The sequence below is a fragment of the Diachasmimorpha longicaudata genome, chromosome 4 (assembly GCF_034640455.1).
Source record: "Diachasmimorpha longicaudata isolate KC_UGA_2023 chromosome 4, iyDiaLong2, whole genome shotgun sequence".
In the NCBI taxonomy this organism is placed as follows: Eukaryota; Metazoa; Arthropoda; class Insecta; order Hymenoptera; family Braconidae; genus Diachasmimorpha; species Diachasmimorpha longicaudata.
Genome location: NC_087228.1, coordinates 23174 through 40844, shown reverse-complemented (window position 1 = coordinate 40844; position 17671 = coordinate 23174). Strand labels below are relative to the sequence as shown.

At 34.9% G+C, this 17671-nt stretch overlaps 2 protein-coding genes and 1 long non-coding RNA gene across 12 annotated transcripts; 2 read left to right on the top strand and 1 right to left on the bottom strand.

Annotated features, from left to right (window-relative positions):
• Positions 1 to 346: 346 nt before the first annotated feature.
• Grp (grapes) lies at positions 347 to 4583 on the top strand. Its single transcript, XM_064119980.1, has 7 exons — positions 347 to 770; positions 1029 to 1154; positions 1294 to 1517; positions 1729 to 2049; positions 2246 to 2449; positions 3520 to 3875; positions 4249 to 4583. The coding sequence occupies exons 2-7, from the start codon at positions 1093 to 1095 to the stop codon at positions 4465 to 4467; spliced, it is 1386 nt and encodes a 461-aa protein (XP_063976050.1). The 5' UTR covers positions 347 to 770; positions 1029 to 1092; the 3' UTR covers positions 4468 to 4583.
• A 308-nt stretch (positions 4584 to 4891) lies between these two features.
• Positions 4892 to 14615, bottom strand: Tyn (trynity). Its single transcript, XM_064119974.1, has 12 exons — positions 14358 to 14615; positions 9845 to 9923; positions 9341 to 9610; positions 8808 to 9071; positions 8158 to 8496; positions 7980 to 8087; positions 7596 to 7771; positions 6971 to 7244; positions 6644 to 6725; positions 6404 to 6548; positions 6129 to 6318; positions 4892 to 5903 (listed from the first exon to the last, which is right to left on the bottom strand). The coding sequence occupies exons 2-12, from the start codon at positions 9921 to 9923 to the stop codon at positions 5752 to 5754; spliced, it is 2079 nt and encodes a 692-aa protein (XP_063976044.1). The 5' UTR covers positions 14358 to 14615; the 3' UTR covers positions 4892 to 5751.
• On the top strand, positions 10516 to 17596 carry LOC135161951 (uncharacterized). Of its 10 annotated transcripts, none has more exons than XR_010298883.1 (4): positions 10516 to 10855; positions 11105 to 14230; positions 14609 to 14778; positions 15266 to 17596. It is a non-coding gene; the product is annotated as an uncharacterized LOC135161951 (long non-coding RNA). The 10 variants fall into 10 exon arrangements; XR_010298885.1 differs by having other exon boundaries at positions 10516 to 11306; positions 11563 to 14230; XR_010298880.1 differs by having other exon boundaries at positions 10517 to 10855; positions 11044 to 14230.
• Positions 17597 to 17671: the final 75 nt, after the last annotated feature.

The window sequence follows — 17671 nt, the reverse complement described above, 5'->3', positions numbered from 1 at the left end:
ACCTCTGTGCAGGGATTCAATTGTCGAGAGAAAAAACTAGGCATAGCCACATCTGTACATGTGGCGCAGGGTGGGTTAAACAGCGTCGACAAGGTAGAGATTGATACTTTTTTCTCTCGACAGTTGAATCCCTGCACAGTGGTGCTCTCACCGTTTGAAAATTCTCTGTACAGTTGAACAAGTACGAACGGAGCCCCCCCAGTCGTGCAAGTAGGAACGGAGCCCGCCCCTCCGCCCCTCGCCAGAAGTCGTACTATACAGTGTGGACAAAATTGACGATGTAGTATACCTCTCTATTGTATTTAAATGGTTGTTGGTGGACTTGATACGTCGTTCAGTGCAAATTTGCTTTAAGGCAAATGGAGCACGAACAAACGAGCCCTTAAACCCTCTGAGACCGACCTCAGACCCATTCGTTTTCATCTCCTTCATCGCAGTTCTTCACTGCTCAACTGCCGCAGCTCCAAAGTTCACGGCAGCTACCCTTTTTCGTTGTTAGCGGCAACGGCTATGGCGTTTTGTGCGATCGATTCTATCCACGTTTGTAATTAAAAAGATAAAAAGTAACAATTTTCATATTAACTAAAAACAATTCGAGAAATGAAATTTATTTGCCAATAGATTTTTAAATTGGTACTCGTTAATACAGCGAAACTATTGAAAATAAAATTGCTTCAAAAATTTACTTTCACCATGAACAGTAATTTTCTTCACGCCAGTGTCTAACCAAGCCACGTGTTCCTAAACGACCTTCTGACATTTTCCAACAGGTAAGTTTGTTAATTCACCTTTGTTTGAAAATTTGTTTTCGGAGCATTCTAGCATTATGAAATTGTTGGAAGTTCTCATCTCAGAGGCTTTTTTTTCAATGATTTAACAGTTTCCGTCCTTGCTTGCCTATCGGTGAGGAATGAGATTAAAGCAAATGCTGTTTCGAGAGAGGGGCAGTGAACATATATGATTAATCCAATTATTATAGTTTTACCTATTAATTGATCAATCAAGAAGATATCTTTAATTTTCTGCAGTTGTTGGTGACCAATTATATTTTTTCTCCTTCACGGAAACAGTACGGCATGCTGAGAAGGGATAATGGCTGAGTTTGTAGAAGGTTGGTTTTTAGGCCATACCCTAGGGGAAGGCGCTTATGGGGAGTAAGTTATCAACAATAACAATAAAAACCGTAATCCGAGAATATTTATCTTTTGAAGATAATTTATACTAGTACATTTAAATAGTTATGATTTTATCTTATGATATTTTACGTACTGATGGGTTATTCATTTCGAGTAGAGTAAAACTCGTGATAAATAAGACAACAGGCGAGGCTGTCGCTATGAAGATGATTGATCTCCAAAAACACCCTGATGCTAAACAGAATATCAAAAAGGAAGCGACTGTCCATCGAATGCTGTCCAATCCGAATATTATTAGATATTATGGACAGAGAAGTGAAGCTACAATGGAATATATTTTTTTGGAGTATGCGTCGGGAGGTGAACTCTTTGATCGAATTGGTATGATCAACATTCAATATTGTAATCATAAAACCTACATTATATTTTATTTTCTTATTCAAAGCCATATAATTGATCATTTTAAAAACAGGTTTTCCCCTGTTTCAATAGGATGAATGCGTGTCTTAATGATATCTAAGTACTAATATATTTAAAAAAATTATGGGTTAAATGTTTTATTGACTAATGCAATCCCCTATTAACGTTACAGAGCCTGATATTGGTATGCCATTGTGGGAAGCTCAGAAATATTTTAAACAGTTAATTTCTGCCATAGAATATTTGCATGGCCATGGAGTAGCTCATCGTGATCTCAAGCCAGAGAATCTTTTGTTAGATGATCAGGACAATTTAAAAGTATCTGACTTCGGTATGGCCACTGTTTATAGACTGCAGGGCAGAGAGAGGCTCTTGGAGAAACGATGCGGTACTTTGCCTTACGTTGCTCCTGAGGTATTGCAGGGTTTATATCACGCAGAACCGGCTGATATTTGGTCGTGTGGAATAATTCTTGTGGCATTATTATCTGGTGGTGAGCAAACTTCAAAAACAGCAGTTTGAAAATTTGCAAAGCATTAATGGTAAAAATGAATGTCGATTATTGAGCATTGGTTAATTTTCAAGTAATTTCAAGTATTTCAAGATAATATCGAATGATATCCAATCATTTGAATTATTATGAGAATAAATTGAATAAATGTATTGAGATGAAATCTTTTACGGTTTAGAGCTACCTTGGGATGAGGCAAATCCACAATGTGTAGAATATATTGCGTGGAGAGAAGCAAGATATATGAGTTTAACACCGTGGAAGAAACTAGACACTATTCCATTAGGTCTCATCAGGAATATTCTCACCCACGCACCAACCTCCAGATACAAAATCGCAGACATTAAACACCACCGGTGGTATATGCAAAATCTCCGTAAAGGTAAACTTATTGTTTGATTATTTTAATTTTTCATTTCAGCCTTCTGATATTGATTTTATTTATACATCATACCATAAAATGTGGCCCTAAAATGTTTTTTGTTCTTTTTTTCTTGAAAACCAATTAAAGCTAAGACAACTTATCCAAAAGAGGTAGCTAATCAGTCGTTCTCATTTGACTTTGTATGTTTTACAAATTGACCGGCAAATTTTTTGGATTATTTTACAGTGCTACACAATATGCATGTATATCAGTGTCTTCGAAGACAGGTACTGAGTGACTCTGAGTATTATCAAGTTTCTCAGGGAAACTTTGTACCCAGCTTTGAACTCACCACAGTCAACGATGATGATTTCAGCGGCATTTTATTATCAGTTATCATGCTTATAACCAGGACGCATCACTTCATTGCATAGCTTTTGTCTTTTCTTTGGTAATACAGCTCTATGATTAATAGAGGAATCTCATAAAGCTAGATTACCAAAGCAAAGAACAATAGAGCTAAATCAACACTGTCATCATAGTGGCAATACAAGAGGAAAAGGATATTGGGCTCAGAAAGATTAACACGAAAATCATTAGAGAGCTAATTATAGATTTGTTTGGCGCCATATATGGAAAACACACTAGCGTATCATTTTTCATAAAAATTGTTAGGAATTAGTTGACTAGAAGAATTATTGAAAAATTGACTCTTCAAATGAAAGTATCTAAACAAAACTATACTGTCTTTGAAATAACATAATTTCGAAAACTACTTAAAAAAAAGACTCTTTTCTGATATGATTAGCGTCGTCAGATCACGGAGGGCGTGCAATCTAAGGTTAAATGAAATCGTTAATAGTACAATTTCTGCTGTCCTGTCTTTGGTTATCTAGCTGTATGATTATTTTCAATTCATAAAGCTGGACTACCGAAGTGAGGACGGCAGTGAGAAAATACGTCGAGCAATATTTTTTCATTGGATTATGTTGAGCGAGTCGTAGAATCACTCACATTTACTTTCCTTATTTACTTTTTGAGGCAAACATGTATATTATATTTTAGACTTTATAATTATATTTTTCCAGATGATTCTGAAGATTGTGTTGATGGGGGTCGAGTAAAATCCCTGCGGTATGATGATGAAGATATTACAAGACTCGGTCTCTCCCAACCTGAATTCCCCGATACGGAGAACCAGTCCCTCCACATAAACGCAGATGAACGTCCCGGCTTCTCATTCTCACAACCAGCCGCACTGGAAGATCTCTTTTTATCAACCCAGCCTGTGCAGAATACTCAGACAAGTCAAAATACTTTCCAACGACTTGTAAGAAGGATGACGAGGTTTTTCGTGAAAACTGACTATGAAGAAACTGTCAGAAGACTTGTAAAAAGCCTAAAGGAACAGAATTACATATGTCGATCTAATGACATTGGAATCGTAAGAATCTTTACTCTATTTTTTCTTCAATGGGATTCTCTGAAAGCGCGGCATTGTCGACATGCCACTCGAGTAAAAATTTCTCGGGCAGTAGTCATTCACGATATATTTGTACAGTGATTATCACTTTTTTGAAGTCGAGGGAGGGCCCAGGCCAATCCTCGAACAAGAAAATGTAAAGATCAGTACGGAAGAATAATTGATAGATAATGTCTACTCTGAATTATGAATATTGAAAATATCGACAGTATAAAAACAAATTCAAATCTGAGGTTCTCTATTGTAATCAATATCTAGTAGCGCAATATCAGCTATACTCGGAATTTTTTTTAATCAATACACGTTACTTTTAAAAAAATAAATATTTTTTCAGATAACGGTATATACGGTTGATCGAAGAAAATCGCCATTGGTCTTCAAAGCAATAATCTTAGAGATGGATGGACAGATTCTCGTTGATTTTCGCTTGTCTAAAGGATGTGGTTTAGAATTCAAACGATGCTTCATCCGAATAAAAGAGAGACTTGACAGTGTAATCTTCAAGGGATCTGTAACGTGGCCAGTTGGCGTCAAAACAAAGACGATGCCTTGAGGCATTTCACTTTGTTTATTAAAACCTATTTTTATATCTTTACTGTGAAAACAATTATTGACAAGGATATTTGTAGTGAATGTATATTCATAAAAATTATTTATATCTCGCGATAATTGCTGTTTCATTATTCACTTACATTATCCACTGATACCCAATTCTTCTATTGATATTTAATTACATTTTAATTGTATAAAATTGCAAATAATCGGAGAATTTGAATTTGGAGGCAAAACGAAAGGATTCTCCACCTGATACAGGTGAGGTTCATCGGGCTCATAAGGTAATTTCATCTAATAATAATTGAATATTGGGCGCTAGTCAATTTGAACTGTTGACACATGTAATCGTAATGCAATAATTGAATGATGGGGAAGGTCCATTGAAAGGTTCCAAATGAAAGAATTGATTGACTAACCCTGAGCATAAAATACGGTATTAAGTCAAATAAAAGAAACACCTTTCCTTTTTTATTCTTTTACAGAGCAATGAGAAAACACGTGCCACTACAGGCAAGCTTTTTGCAAAGGAATCATTGCATTGATATTTCTAATACTCGTGCGATGCTCAATCACATAAGTGAAATAATATTATTTTTCTTGAAAAAATTATTGATGAACATTTTTTTCTGCTTGATTTATTAAAATTTATTATCATTGTTATTATGATGAGCATGGGACGACGTCATTAGGAATTATCTCAATTGCAATCCGAGAAATGGATGCCACTTTGTGGCTTATTTATGAATTGCATTGTAAATTTAATTATTATATATCTTAAAATAAACATGAAACGTTGATATTGAAAAGGGGGGAATGGGATGAGGAAATTGTATTAATTAACGACACGTTAGTCAAGCGTTAACCTCCAAATATTGCTAATCTTGACGCAGGTTACAATTTGCTATTACTTCTATCCTCTTTTCCTATCATCGGGGCAAAGATTTAATTTCACACATGTCCGATAAAGCGTTATCCATTTTTACATTAATGGAATGATGATTCAGTTCTATTGCCCGACTGCTCATTGCAACCCAATCAAAAGTAGCAACTTGAAAAAATGAAAAATCAGTTAAATATAATGTATGATGCACTTAAATGAATCGGAGTTGATGATTCTACTATTTTTTAAACTTGCATAACTAGTTTTTTCATAATCACTAGTACGATGTCCGTTTCAAACCTCCCTTTGCTGTTCCTTCCAACACTTTTATTTTATTCTTATTCGTATTATCCGTGTATTCGTGTATGCTTTGTGTCTTAATTGGAGTGAAGAATGACGTCTTCAAGGTGTCATTTTATTAGGGGACAGCCATTTCTTCATAAAATAACAGAAGATCGTTGAAACATAGAGGAGAACCAGGAGGGTACAGGTGATACCAAGAGTAAGTATTGATGTCTTCGATGGACAGGGTTCTACGATGGTCACAGTTTTTTCTGAAATATTAGCATAACAACTGATAAATCATTAATATTATTTTTAAGATATTCCTAATATTGACATTTACTTATCACTAATATTAGCACTCATTTTTTCATATCTCGAATGTTTGAGATAATAAGTGATTTAGTATAAAAACAAAATTATCAATAATTGTAAGTAGTAAACATATTAACTAAATTAAAATAAATTCATTGCACCATGGGAATATAATTTCCTACCGGCTTCATTGAAATCAATACTGGCATCGCTCCTTAGGAATTCCGATTGTTTTTCATCTCCAAAATCTAATACAAGTATTTCTTGAGACAGTGTCATATCCTCCGATTTCTCCTCAGTTCCATTCGAAATACTTCGTCGTTTCCTTTTTCCCCAAGACTCAGTAGCTTCTCGACCCCATTCACAAACAGCCTGAAATCATGATACAAACAAAAACAATGCGCATCATTTTACAATGTTGAAAGGAAACAAAGGAGAGTGTGAGTCATTCGCATACCGGCTCACAGGGGCCGAGACAGTACTTGACGTTGCACTGAAATATAACACCATAAGATTCAGTGAACCTGAAAGCCTCGTAAACAGATTGTAGCGCATTGCCGTCAGGCGTAAAACTCGGGAAAATTGAAGGATCCACCGGGCACCTGGAGAAATGGAGAATATTTTACATTTGCATTGAATAGAAAATTAATTTTTATTGCTGAAAGGGAGCTGATTTTATTTTATTATTCATCCTTACCCTTCATCGTCAATTATTTGAAACGTGCTTTTCGAGTCTTTAGCCATTGCCACGCAACTACGAGCAAAAATGCCATAAGGAGCTGTTTGGAAAAATTATTCATCAATTAATTTATCCCCAACAATATTATCATAGTAGCCCTACGGTAGTGATTTCATTTATTAATTCTTGGAACTATTCACAAAATGGTCCAAAGTTGTGGCCAAATATTTTCACTATTATTTTTTAGAATTCCAATGCTAAACAAGATGTAGAAAGTACAATTTGTAGGCCTAGAATGTGAAATATGTAGAGAAAAAAAAATGAAAGAAGTAAAAAAAAACTCACTGTCTTCCGGAATTTCAATACGGAAAGTGAGTTTATCTCCAATTCTCACAGTCTCAACTTCACGTGCTCGATTATCGAGAATGCGAATTCTTGGTGGTGGCGCCTCTGGAGCACTAGTGATACTAATCATATCCGGATCCCTAATGGGCATCATTCCAAATGTAATATTTTTGGAGGACATGTCGTAGGTACACTTTACTTTGTATATTTTATCAGCCTTGGTCATCACAACAGAGTGATGTTGCAATACTACTGTATTCGAATAAACTCCCGTCTGAAAAAATCATGTCATGGTTGAGTAAGAAATTCTTTCCTGAGAATGAGAATATATATCGAGTAGAATTCAAAATATAAAGTCATTTCTCATTAAATTTTGTAGATGAAACGATTGAAATAATTGTAGATTTTTATTATCATGTGGTGTATGGTAATTTGCAAATTTTCTTTCAGAAAACAATAACATTTATGAAGAACGATTTAACGAATCCAATGCGTTTTCCCTCTTCGGGCGATATAGGATTCATTTGACCGCTTTTTGGTATTATTCATTTTTCAAGAGATATTGAACCATGCTTAAACTTGTTACTGAATACAGGAAAGATTTACATAGCTTTATAAAACTTACAACACTCTGAGTATTACAGTCCTGTCCACTCATTGTCAAATCGAGTCGAAAGAGATCACTATTGCTGACATCGATATTACAAGTCTCAGACCGTCCCAAGGCGTAGATGCGACCATTGAATGGTTTATTTGTCCGTACTTGAACAGCGATACGTGTATCTTTGCAGTCGACACTGACTGTGAATAAAAAGCACTTCCATGACAATATTCTATTTGTTATTTTTTGTCAAGGAGTAGTGATTTAAATAACACAGAAAAATATTGAAAACCTCGGCAAAAATATATATTATCTGGTGAAGATGCAAATAAGGTTTATAACTCGAGCCGAATGCCGGAATTGTCTTTACTCTCGTTGAATCATGTGAGAAACTATATAATGTCATACCATCATAACAAGTTCCAGTTTTATCGCAGTTGACATCTGTACTTTTAGTAAAATTATTGAGTGTTGGATCTTCAGTAGTTTCAATAATGAAGGGTAGCTCGGCTGGTTCTGTGGAATAAAAAAAACCTTAAAATTACATGAATAATTTTTGCAGGTTTTTCAAATGGTAAACACATACTTTCGCAAAAATTCTCATAATAATTGCCAATTCTATCGCCATTATCGATGAGCGGTCTCTCGGCATTCAAATACGTTGAGGGACCATCTGGCAGAGTCCAGTGATCCAGATGAAAAAGCTGGCAGTTATAAGCTGTTCCCACTGGCAAACCACGATATAGATAAGATCTACAAAGGAATTCGTTTTCTAATTCGCAAGCGGATCTGCATGATGCTTCGTTCTGCACGGATAATTCTTTATCTGTGTAATAGTGGAGACCCGCATACTGTGCAATTTTGTCATCTGCTACTCCAATTCGTGGACTCAAAAAGGTTCTCTGTGCCTTGCATGCATCTTTGCCTAAATAAGCACATATTTTTTACCCATTAGTCATTATTAAATGGAATATTATTGTCATTATTGGATGAATTTGTAACAGAATTTATTAATGAAGTATTGAAATGACATTCTGATATTGCTGATAACTTGTTCCCAACAAATGGGAAGGGCAAGTTGTGTTAGATCAATGAATTCTGAGCTTGGAGCCGTATTGTTCAGTTAGAGCAGGAAGACAACTCATTTCCTATTGTCATCAATTACCGATAGAAGTGTACATTCACATTCACCCTGTTTTGAACAGAATTTTGCTTCCATTATCTCAGAAGATTTACCTTTCAGACATAAATTTTCAAAATAGTCAACTCCCTGAGCATCAACAAATTGCACAAACAATCCTGTAGTTCTCCTATCAGAATCACTCAAGTGGCACTGAAGAGTTACATAATTGTACTCGAGTGATCGGCAAGTGAATCTATGCTCATTTAGACATGCAGCAAGACAAGCTTCCTTTGTGGAGGTGTAGATGAGGGCATTGTCAAGGCCTCTAATCATTTTATTGGGAATACGCTCAAACGACCACGGCCGTAAACAAACATCTGGAAAAAAGCATTCAACGTAAGCCATGGGATAATCTAAAGAATACAGTGACAAATCAAATGATGGATAGTTTTTCAAATCATGGTCACCACATAGATACATTTACTTATTTATTGTTCATAAGGCTTTTATGAGAACGCCATTGACATTGATAAAAGTTTTTCAATTCATTGTCAAAAATATTAATATAATGAAATGTTACAAGACTAATTGTCAAAGCATTCTCTATATATCACAATATTATATCGAAAAATGTGAAAATCATTACCAGATCGTATCTGCAATTTTGTCATGTAGTACATATTGGCTGCTCTTTGGGGGGAAGCAGAGGGATTAGTTGACGATGTTTCATTTTGTAATTGACACAATGTATCTTGTACCGGGGCTAACGGATTTACAACGAATGAAAATGCCGCTGCTTGACATTCGGCGTCTTCTCTGCACCAACCTTGACACTCGTACAGAGAGAGATTTCTCACACTGTAATAAGTTGTTCCGCGATAGTCGTAATCTGTCAATTTCTCGAAAGCTACTTTAGCTGTGAATGAAAAATAAAAAAAAATGAATCTTGCATATCGTGTCGGTCAAAAAATTATACATATTAATTTTTCTACACCATATTCTACACTTCAGGAGAATACATAACGCCGGTAAGTGCACATTGGAAAAAATCATTGTTACCATAGTTAATATAATTATTTCAATGATCACCATTTATTTAATAATAACGGTATTTAAGTGATTTTGACTGTTTTAGTTTAGTGATCCTTACCAAGAGCGGCATTACTTCCACCAATGAATGCGAGGAGTAGCAATCCTCTAACGAAGCGTCGCATCCCATGAATACTCATCTGAGAAATATATCAAATTAGGAAATTAAGTGTAAATTGAATATCAAAAAGAGCAAGTGATTAAAAATTTTAGTTCATTAAATGGCCTATTACCATTTCCCTCTTGTCAAAGTATTAAATGTGTCTCCTTTAACAATAAAACAATTCTATATTTGTCATTGTTTCAGTTAGGAATTTAATCAACGCTCGTTTAGTCCTTAGGCGTATAGAAAAGGCCAATTTTTATGCTGTCCTGCTCTATTAGTGATTGTTTTTAATAAATCATTTAATTGATGGAGAAACGATAAAAAATGAGTGTACGTTGCAGATGTTTTAACTGCATCCACAGTCAAGATAACTCCCATTCGATAAATTATCATCAATGATGTGCGTAATATCGGTATTAATGTTCTCTTTATATTAACTCTTATTTCATACCTATTTGTGTGATTGTAATGATAGAACGATCATATCAGTCAATAAGTCATTCATTTATTCAATAGATGTTCTTCAATTAAGGCATATGAAACCGAATGTACGCTCCGTGTGCCCTATTTGGATTTCCCGCCTCGATGGCATTGGCCAATGAGGAAAAAGTGTTACGCATGAAGTTAGCATCTGTCTTAGGTGATTAACTTAATTTAAATTATTATTATTATGTGATTGTGGTTTCTTGTAATAGAGAGACAGATCTACGGTATCACAATCTGTAATAATCTGGGTGTACAGAATTTTGAGTGAGGTTAGGGAATGCAAGAAACTTTTGAGGTGTATCCCACTTGGCTGAGATACTACCATTTCAAGTCGCTCCCGTCACGGCTGCCACGGCATGTTAACCTCCCACTGTGCTTGGAAAACGGCATTTTTTCCGGCTCGATGCACAAACAGTATTTTTCCGGGCTGTTGCAATAGAGCATTGGCGTTCAAATCCAAGTAGACAACTGGTCAAGCACGTGAGTAAAAGAAACAATATGGCAAGAGCATCTTGCACGGTTGAAAAAATTTATTTAAAAAAGTAGTGAATTCTCTAGGAAATAATATAGAATTTTCATAATACTACTTCTTCTTGTATTGATTTCATTGGAATGTTGAATATAAAACAATCTATATTACTGAGATGAATTTACGTCTACGCATACAGGTTGAAAAAAAATACATTGTTTCTTTTTCACGACTCGAATTTGGTTCCACGGGCAAAAAAGAAAATGAAGCCTACTATTCAGGAGGATGATAAAAGCAGTGTATTATAAAATTTTTATTTGCTGATGAAGTTGTAAATAGTTCAGCTATGAGAGTGATATTTCGATGGTTCAAGATTAGTGCTCCTGTGATATAGCAGTGATGCGGGATTTTATATCTATCACGGTGAACTTGCTTCAGTCATGAGCGTAACGGTGTTCAAAGGTAATACCGAGGTCGTTTACCGTTGTGCGATCCACAAACTCCAGGGAGATATCTCTCAGTAGAATATACTGAATGTAAGCTGGTATTTTGCCTTCATCTCTAACTTTTTCCTTTTTTTTTTTTAATCTCTCACATGATGTTTCTCTGGTGGCCAATTCTCCTTTCGTATTGAACATAACTTCCTGGATTCTTACTCATTCTCATCGGTAAATAAATTAACGTACTTACTGAATTTTCAATATTTGTGTCCTTAAAGTACGTTATTCACGTGAAATGATGAAGGATAAAATGGATGATGCCTACTTAGGAAGCAATTATTTATTAAAAAATTTTATATGACTTCATCTGTTAATCAAACAAATAAAAATACTCTTCAATGGTAAAAAAAACTTAAATTTAATAAACCTGTCATCATGAATTCAGATTTCCTGTCATTGGCATTTGGTGCTGTTTTTTGCCTGAGTTGTGAGATATTTCCTAACCGCACTTGAATCATAAGGATGGTTCTGTTTCAACCAAAATGAGCAATCAATTCCTGCATGAGGAATCTTAACAATTGGGGATAAGTCCTTACAAATAAAGGGTTCCTTTATGGGTGTATATGCTTATCGCAATTCTATGTGATTAATCGCATATGTTCGGATATAATAACGAAATAGTAATCTAGATTGTTGGAAAGCTTGAATAGTGGCTTCATACTACCTGCAATGGAATGATGCATGCGGGTACTTTGACCTCATTCGTTATATTCAAAAGACACGGTTGATGATTTACTAATGGATTTTACATGGTGAGAAAAAAAATGCTCGAGGAAGCAATATAGAAATAAGGTATATGCAGATCGCTACGTCATTTGAATGCGCAATGTTCTGGTCATTACTCCCGCGTAGCCCGCGTGGCCAGCGTAATAATAAACATTTATTCTACTTTTATCATTCCAAATACCTATGTAGCAGTAATATCGTAAATATTAAAAAAATATTGGTTACCTTTCGATACGTCATTCGTTTGGAACAGGTTTGCCAAATGTGACAGCGTTTTTTTTTGTCATTCAGTCATTTAGAAAAAGTTATTTAAAAACAAATTATTGAGTAACCTGGAATTTTTAATATTTTCATGAAAAAAATAATACCAACTGAAAGTTTTTCATTATTTCCTTATTGTTTTTGAAAATTATAATATTTTCCTTTAAAATGGCAGATTTATGTTTCTTCATATTACAAGTTTAGATTGTGGCTATGTTTGCATGAAAGTGGCAGTGTTGATGATGAGAGGTGTAAAAATAAGTACTCAACATTAAAGAGTCCTACTGCAAAGAAAAATAAGGAAAGAGAGTTATCGGAGGAATGGCGGGAAAGAATCCCTATGAATTTACTACCTAGAAAATTCTTGGATGAATTGCGTTTAGTAACTACGGACGATTGAACCAAGTGGGAGACGAACGGAAATGCGTGTAAGTTGTGTAGGTATTATGTAGACGATGGAAGGTTGCTCTGCTAGTATTTGTTAAACGTTGCGCGAGTTCTCGGTCAGGGCTGGCTGCCAGGAAAGAGAAGGGGGAGAACATAAGGTCAATGTCCAGGCGGCGCCTAAGATCCTTCTCCTTGTGAGACAGTTGAGGCAGGTCATGATCAAGCATTGCGGTGGGAAGCATTGATTCCAACACTCCTCACAATTCCTTTTTTACGGAGAAATGTGAAAAAATATTTCTATCTAAAGTTTGAAAGCTTGAGTGATTTTGAATATTGCACATGAAATTTTATTTCCACTGGCAACAATCTGAATCCTAGAATATACTCACTATTTCCTTTCATTATTTTGGACTATGTATAAATTCTGCATTATCAGCAATAATGTGCTTAAAAATAAGGACATACAGTCAACTTTCAACGATAAATGTGAAAGAAAAACAATGCATAATCGAATAAACAGGTGAGAAGTCAATGAAATGAAGGAAGAAGTTCAAATTCAATTTTATCCATGAAAAAGTAGTAGCTAATTATGTATTGTTCAAAAACTTATATTGTTATAATTAAATGTTGATTGAATGAGTTGATGAAATGCAAGGACGCAACTGACTCAGGCATTGAACTCGCCAAGTCGTATGCACTTATTCTCATAGACTTATATACTTATTCAAATACTCGTCAATGCTTGCACCTACCAAGACATTGCAAATGAAGATCATTTAAAAAAAATTCATTTTGAATGCAGTTCCAAGTGGATGCAAGTGATTTCATAATTTAATAAGGTAATAATTGAAAAATATATCCATTTTCTTTTGGTGGAAGACGATACCAGTATCCGCTATCCCGGGACTATTATCTGAAGATAGAGCTTGGTGAGCTCTACGGGGAAATTACGAACGCTGAGTTAGGGTCAAGGACCGACATTTGTAGGCTCTCGCAGCAATGAAAATCTTTCTTTAGAGAATTTACATCTTATCCAATTATAGGAATTCAATATGCACATATAATGAGCAAAGAAGTTTGAGGTTTTCTGAGAATTATGAGATGAATTTAAAAGTAAGTGATGTTATTTGCACTTATTCATATAATAACTAAACAGGGACGTAATCATGATTTTACGATGATAGATATTTTCAGGCTAATGATCATTAATCAGAAAATATTAAATTAGATTGTGAAAATATATTTTCTCTTATTTCAAAATGATTATTGGAGAGAATATTCCTTTTCCCGCTTTAATATGTATTAACTAGAGTGTACTCCGGCTTTTATCATCGAAACCACCATCAGTTCACTCAACGGCTTTTTCAGTAAACGAAATGTCGCTTACTTGGTAGTGAGTGGTTTCTTTGTAGCGCACACAGCGCACACCATGTGTACATTGTGAGAATGGATATAAGAAAGAGCGTACCCTTGCAGTACAAAAATTTTTGTCAAATAGGACCAAATGTGAAGGTACATAATAAAAGATATCCGCAAATAATCGTATAGGGTTTCAATAAATTATATTCAACTTATATGAATTGGCCGTGTTCGACAAGTGAATCGAAAAAGCGAATTGAAGTTCACAAAACACACATACCTTGTTGATAACACTGGTATCAAGTTCCACGATCTTTTATTAATCACAATTGTTTCACTGAGAAAATACGAAATTGCCTACACTATGTCCTTGAAAAATTGGTGATATTCTTCAACAAATTAAATAACTATAGAAGATCAATCTCAATACGTCGGAACATTGACTCACTTGGAGTAAACTATCTGACTGGTGGTACCACAAAAATAAAATTGAATAATTGAATGTTGTTGATGGTTTGGCCGTGGATACAGTTCTGTCGCCGTGGCGGTTATGAGGCTGGACTTTATAAACCTACAGCGGTTGCTGAACATGAACATTTCATAGGGACTCACGGATTCGTTAGCTCTGTTGGAAGTATTCACAGCGATTGGACGGCCGAGTAGCGGTACTGCATGGTAGATCTTCAACCACACCAACTTGTGTAAGTATCTTTCTCTTCCACCTCCCTTTATCATTGTGTTTTCGGACGTATTTCTATCCCTGTTCTTTTCTAACTTGCCCCCTTACCCCGACGTATGGCTAGATGTATCTAAATCCAGAGGGATTTTAACTTGCTACTTCTCATAATTAGGGAACAGTGGTATTTTACCGTTCATTTTTTCTTCTCTATTATCGTAACCTTCGAGGTGCGGACTTTAGTTATGCGGCAATCATCGTCACAGGAAACATTCTCTGGAGGAACATTGAAATAGAACTCCCACCTAAAATATCCAAACATTGAACAATTAAAATTTGTATGCAATTATTTTCTATTAAATTTCGATTCTTTTTTCACTATTTAGATGGGTAATAATAATAATAATAATAATAATAAATATAATCATAATAATAATTAATAATAACTAATAAATATGTTTTGAGTTTAAGTTTCGCGAACTGCTTCAATTTGTTTCATTACTTGCTTACAGATGATGATGATGATATTTTACCTCTCCGATGACCAATGTATCTTTTGAGGCCACAGAGTCAGGACGATGTGGCGTAGTTCGATTTTTGTTGTCATTTTTTTTCTTTACTTGAGGATCATCTTTGTCGACAGGGTTGTTTAAATGGTATAATACTTTATGTAGCCTAGTAACATCTTCTGTGGAAATCCTTTCATTGCCTAAAATACACCTTTACATTTTGGACTAGTAGAAGATGTGTACGAGCATTGGACTATTTCGTTTGTTTTCTCTGTCGTTCTGGTAAATAAAAAACATCCTATGCAGTCTTCGTTCAAGGGTTGTTTAAATGCTAGAGGGCGGCGTAGAAGGCAGCGGAAAATGGAGGCCTGTGATCCCCAGCTATGTATGTTAGAATGAATATTAATATTCAAGTTGTATCTCTGGGTCAACTAAATCATTCATACTCTCGATTAAGAATGGGTGATGTGAGATGAGAAATAACAACAAAATGGGTCAGATTAAACGTTGAAATTTTATCCTGTTATATCATCAGTTAAACTCAATATTAATCAGTCGATATTGTAGATTTCTTTCTATCAAATAATGCAACCAAGCTCGCTTGACACTGAAAACTATAAACTTAAATCAAACATAAGATCCATGTGAATTCCTATAAAAAATCAAACTACTGCATCATTCATAATGGCTTATCAATCCTATACCTTTTATTTGCACGTCTGCTGACATTTCCTTCTTAGGAATGCACTCCAGGCCAATCCCCATACTACCCATACTATATGTATTGATAAACCCTTTAAATGGAACGAGAATAAATATTCAGGTGTGTTTGATCTCGTGGGGCCTGGTCAAATTTTTTTGAGGCTCTTGAATTTAGTTTTGATCGATAGGGACGTAATTAATATTATATGAACAGCAACGTATATTAAGGCAATTCTATGAAGGTGTAAATATTATAAAATTCTAATGAGATTGCTTGTAAAAGCAGTACAATTATCTGATAACTTTATCAACACCGGGAAAAGCATTGCATCTTTATAAAATATATATACTAGGAATATTTTAAAATTATAAGAAATTGGTGGAGTTTCTCCCTTGGTTATCAGGGATTTTGTCATTTCATTTTGATTCGCTAGGGATATGTAGTTACGATGCAATAACTCCTTCATCAATTATTTCTACTTTTACATCCATTCAGAGTAACATAGGTGAGTTTGCGTCAAGGTCATGGAGAGTCCAGTTACTGAGGTGAGCGAGTCTATTTATGGTAGGCGAGAGCAATGTTTGCGTGAGGATGATACCCTTTGTTCGATCATGATATCAAAGATGAAAAATAATTCAATCTAGACTAAAACTGACAACAGTGTCTTATATTTTTCAAATGTAATTTCCGTTCTACTTTTGATGTGAAAATACCATAAAAGAATAACTAAAAAAAACATCCTATTATAATAGCCCTTTATTTATTTTTTTTTGTGCTGTTCAATAGACGCTTGGAAAATGCATTTTTTTTCGATCTTTGAATTTTATTTCGATGCGACTCAGCATGATGTTTAAGCAATATGCAAGTGTATATCTATTATTTATGTGTACGTCAGCGTGTATGCCTGGTAGTATGCCCTCTAAACTTCGGTGGATGCACAAACGAGTTAAATTGGCATGAAGCGTGACCAGTGTCTCCACTTTTGTGCTTCCGTATTTGTAAATTAATTGCTATCACAATCCCGCTATTTGTGTCGTTGAACATTATTCATCAATTATCTCTTATAAGGGAAAATTATGTTATTTATCAAAATGACTTTCTTTGAAAAGATTTTCGTTTTTTATGTACACAGAATACTGTGAATTTTTTGTGTCAACCTATAAAAGGTTCTGTGGAATATTTCCTTTTGTATGATCTTATTGACTTCGTTGAGCTGGTAAAATAGAGAACCTGTATTTCAAAACATACACCAAGGGCAAAGTCGTTGGTGACGGGCATCTATGGGGCAGGGTAGGGGGAGCGGCAGCGCTATGCTCGACGGGAAAGCGAGTTTATTCCTATACTAAAGTCAGTATAAGTTTTAACATCGGGTATAACCCGAAGTCGCCCCTCACTTTTTCGCGCATGCGCCATGAAGCTAGTCTTCCGCCAAGGGCCTACTTTCATATTGTGTGCGCGTTTTTTGAATTAAAAAAATCCCACGAGAAATTATAAATATTTTTTCATTCTGAACTGTAAAATTTTTATTCTTCAATGGAGAGAACTGTATTAGTGAATAGCATGATTATACGCTTTTAGACTTGAGGTTATATTAAAATATAAAAGTTTCAATAAAATTAAAATTAAGATAATTATTGCATTTCGTTATTTCTGCCTTGTTTCATTAATATGTAAGGATATAATATAATATATGTATATATAAACAA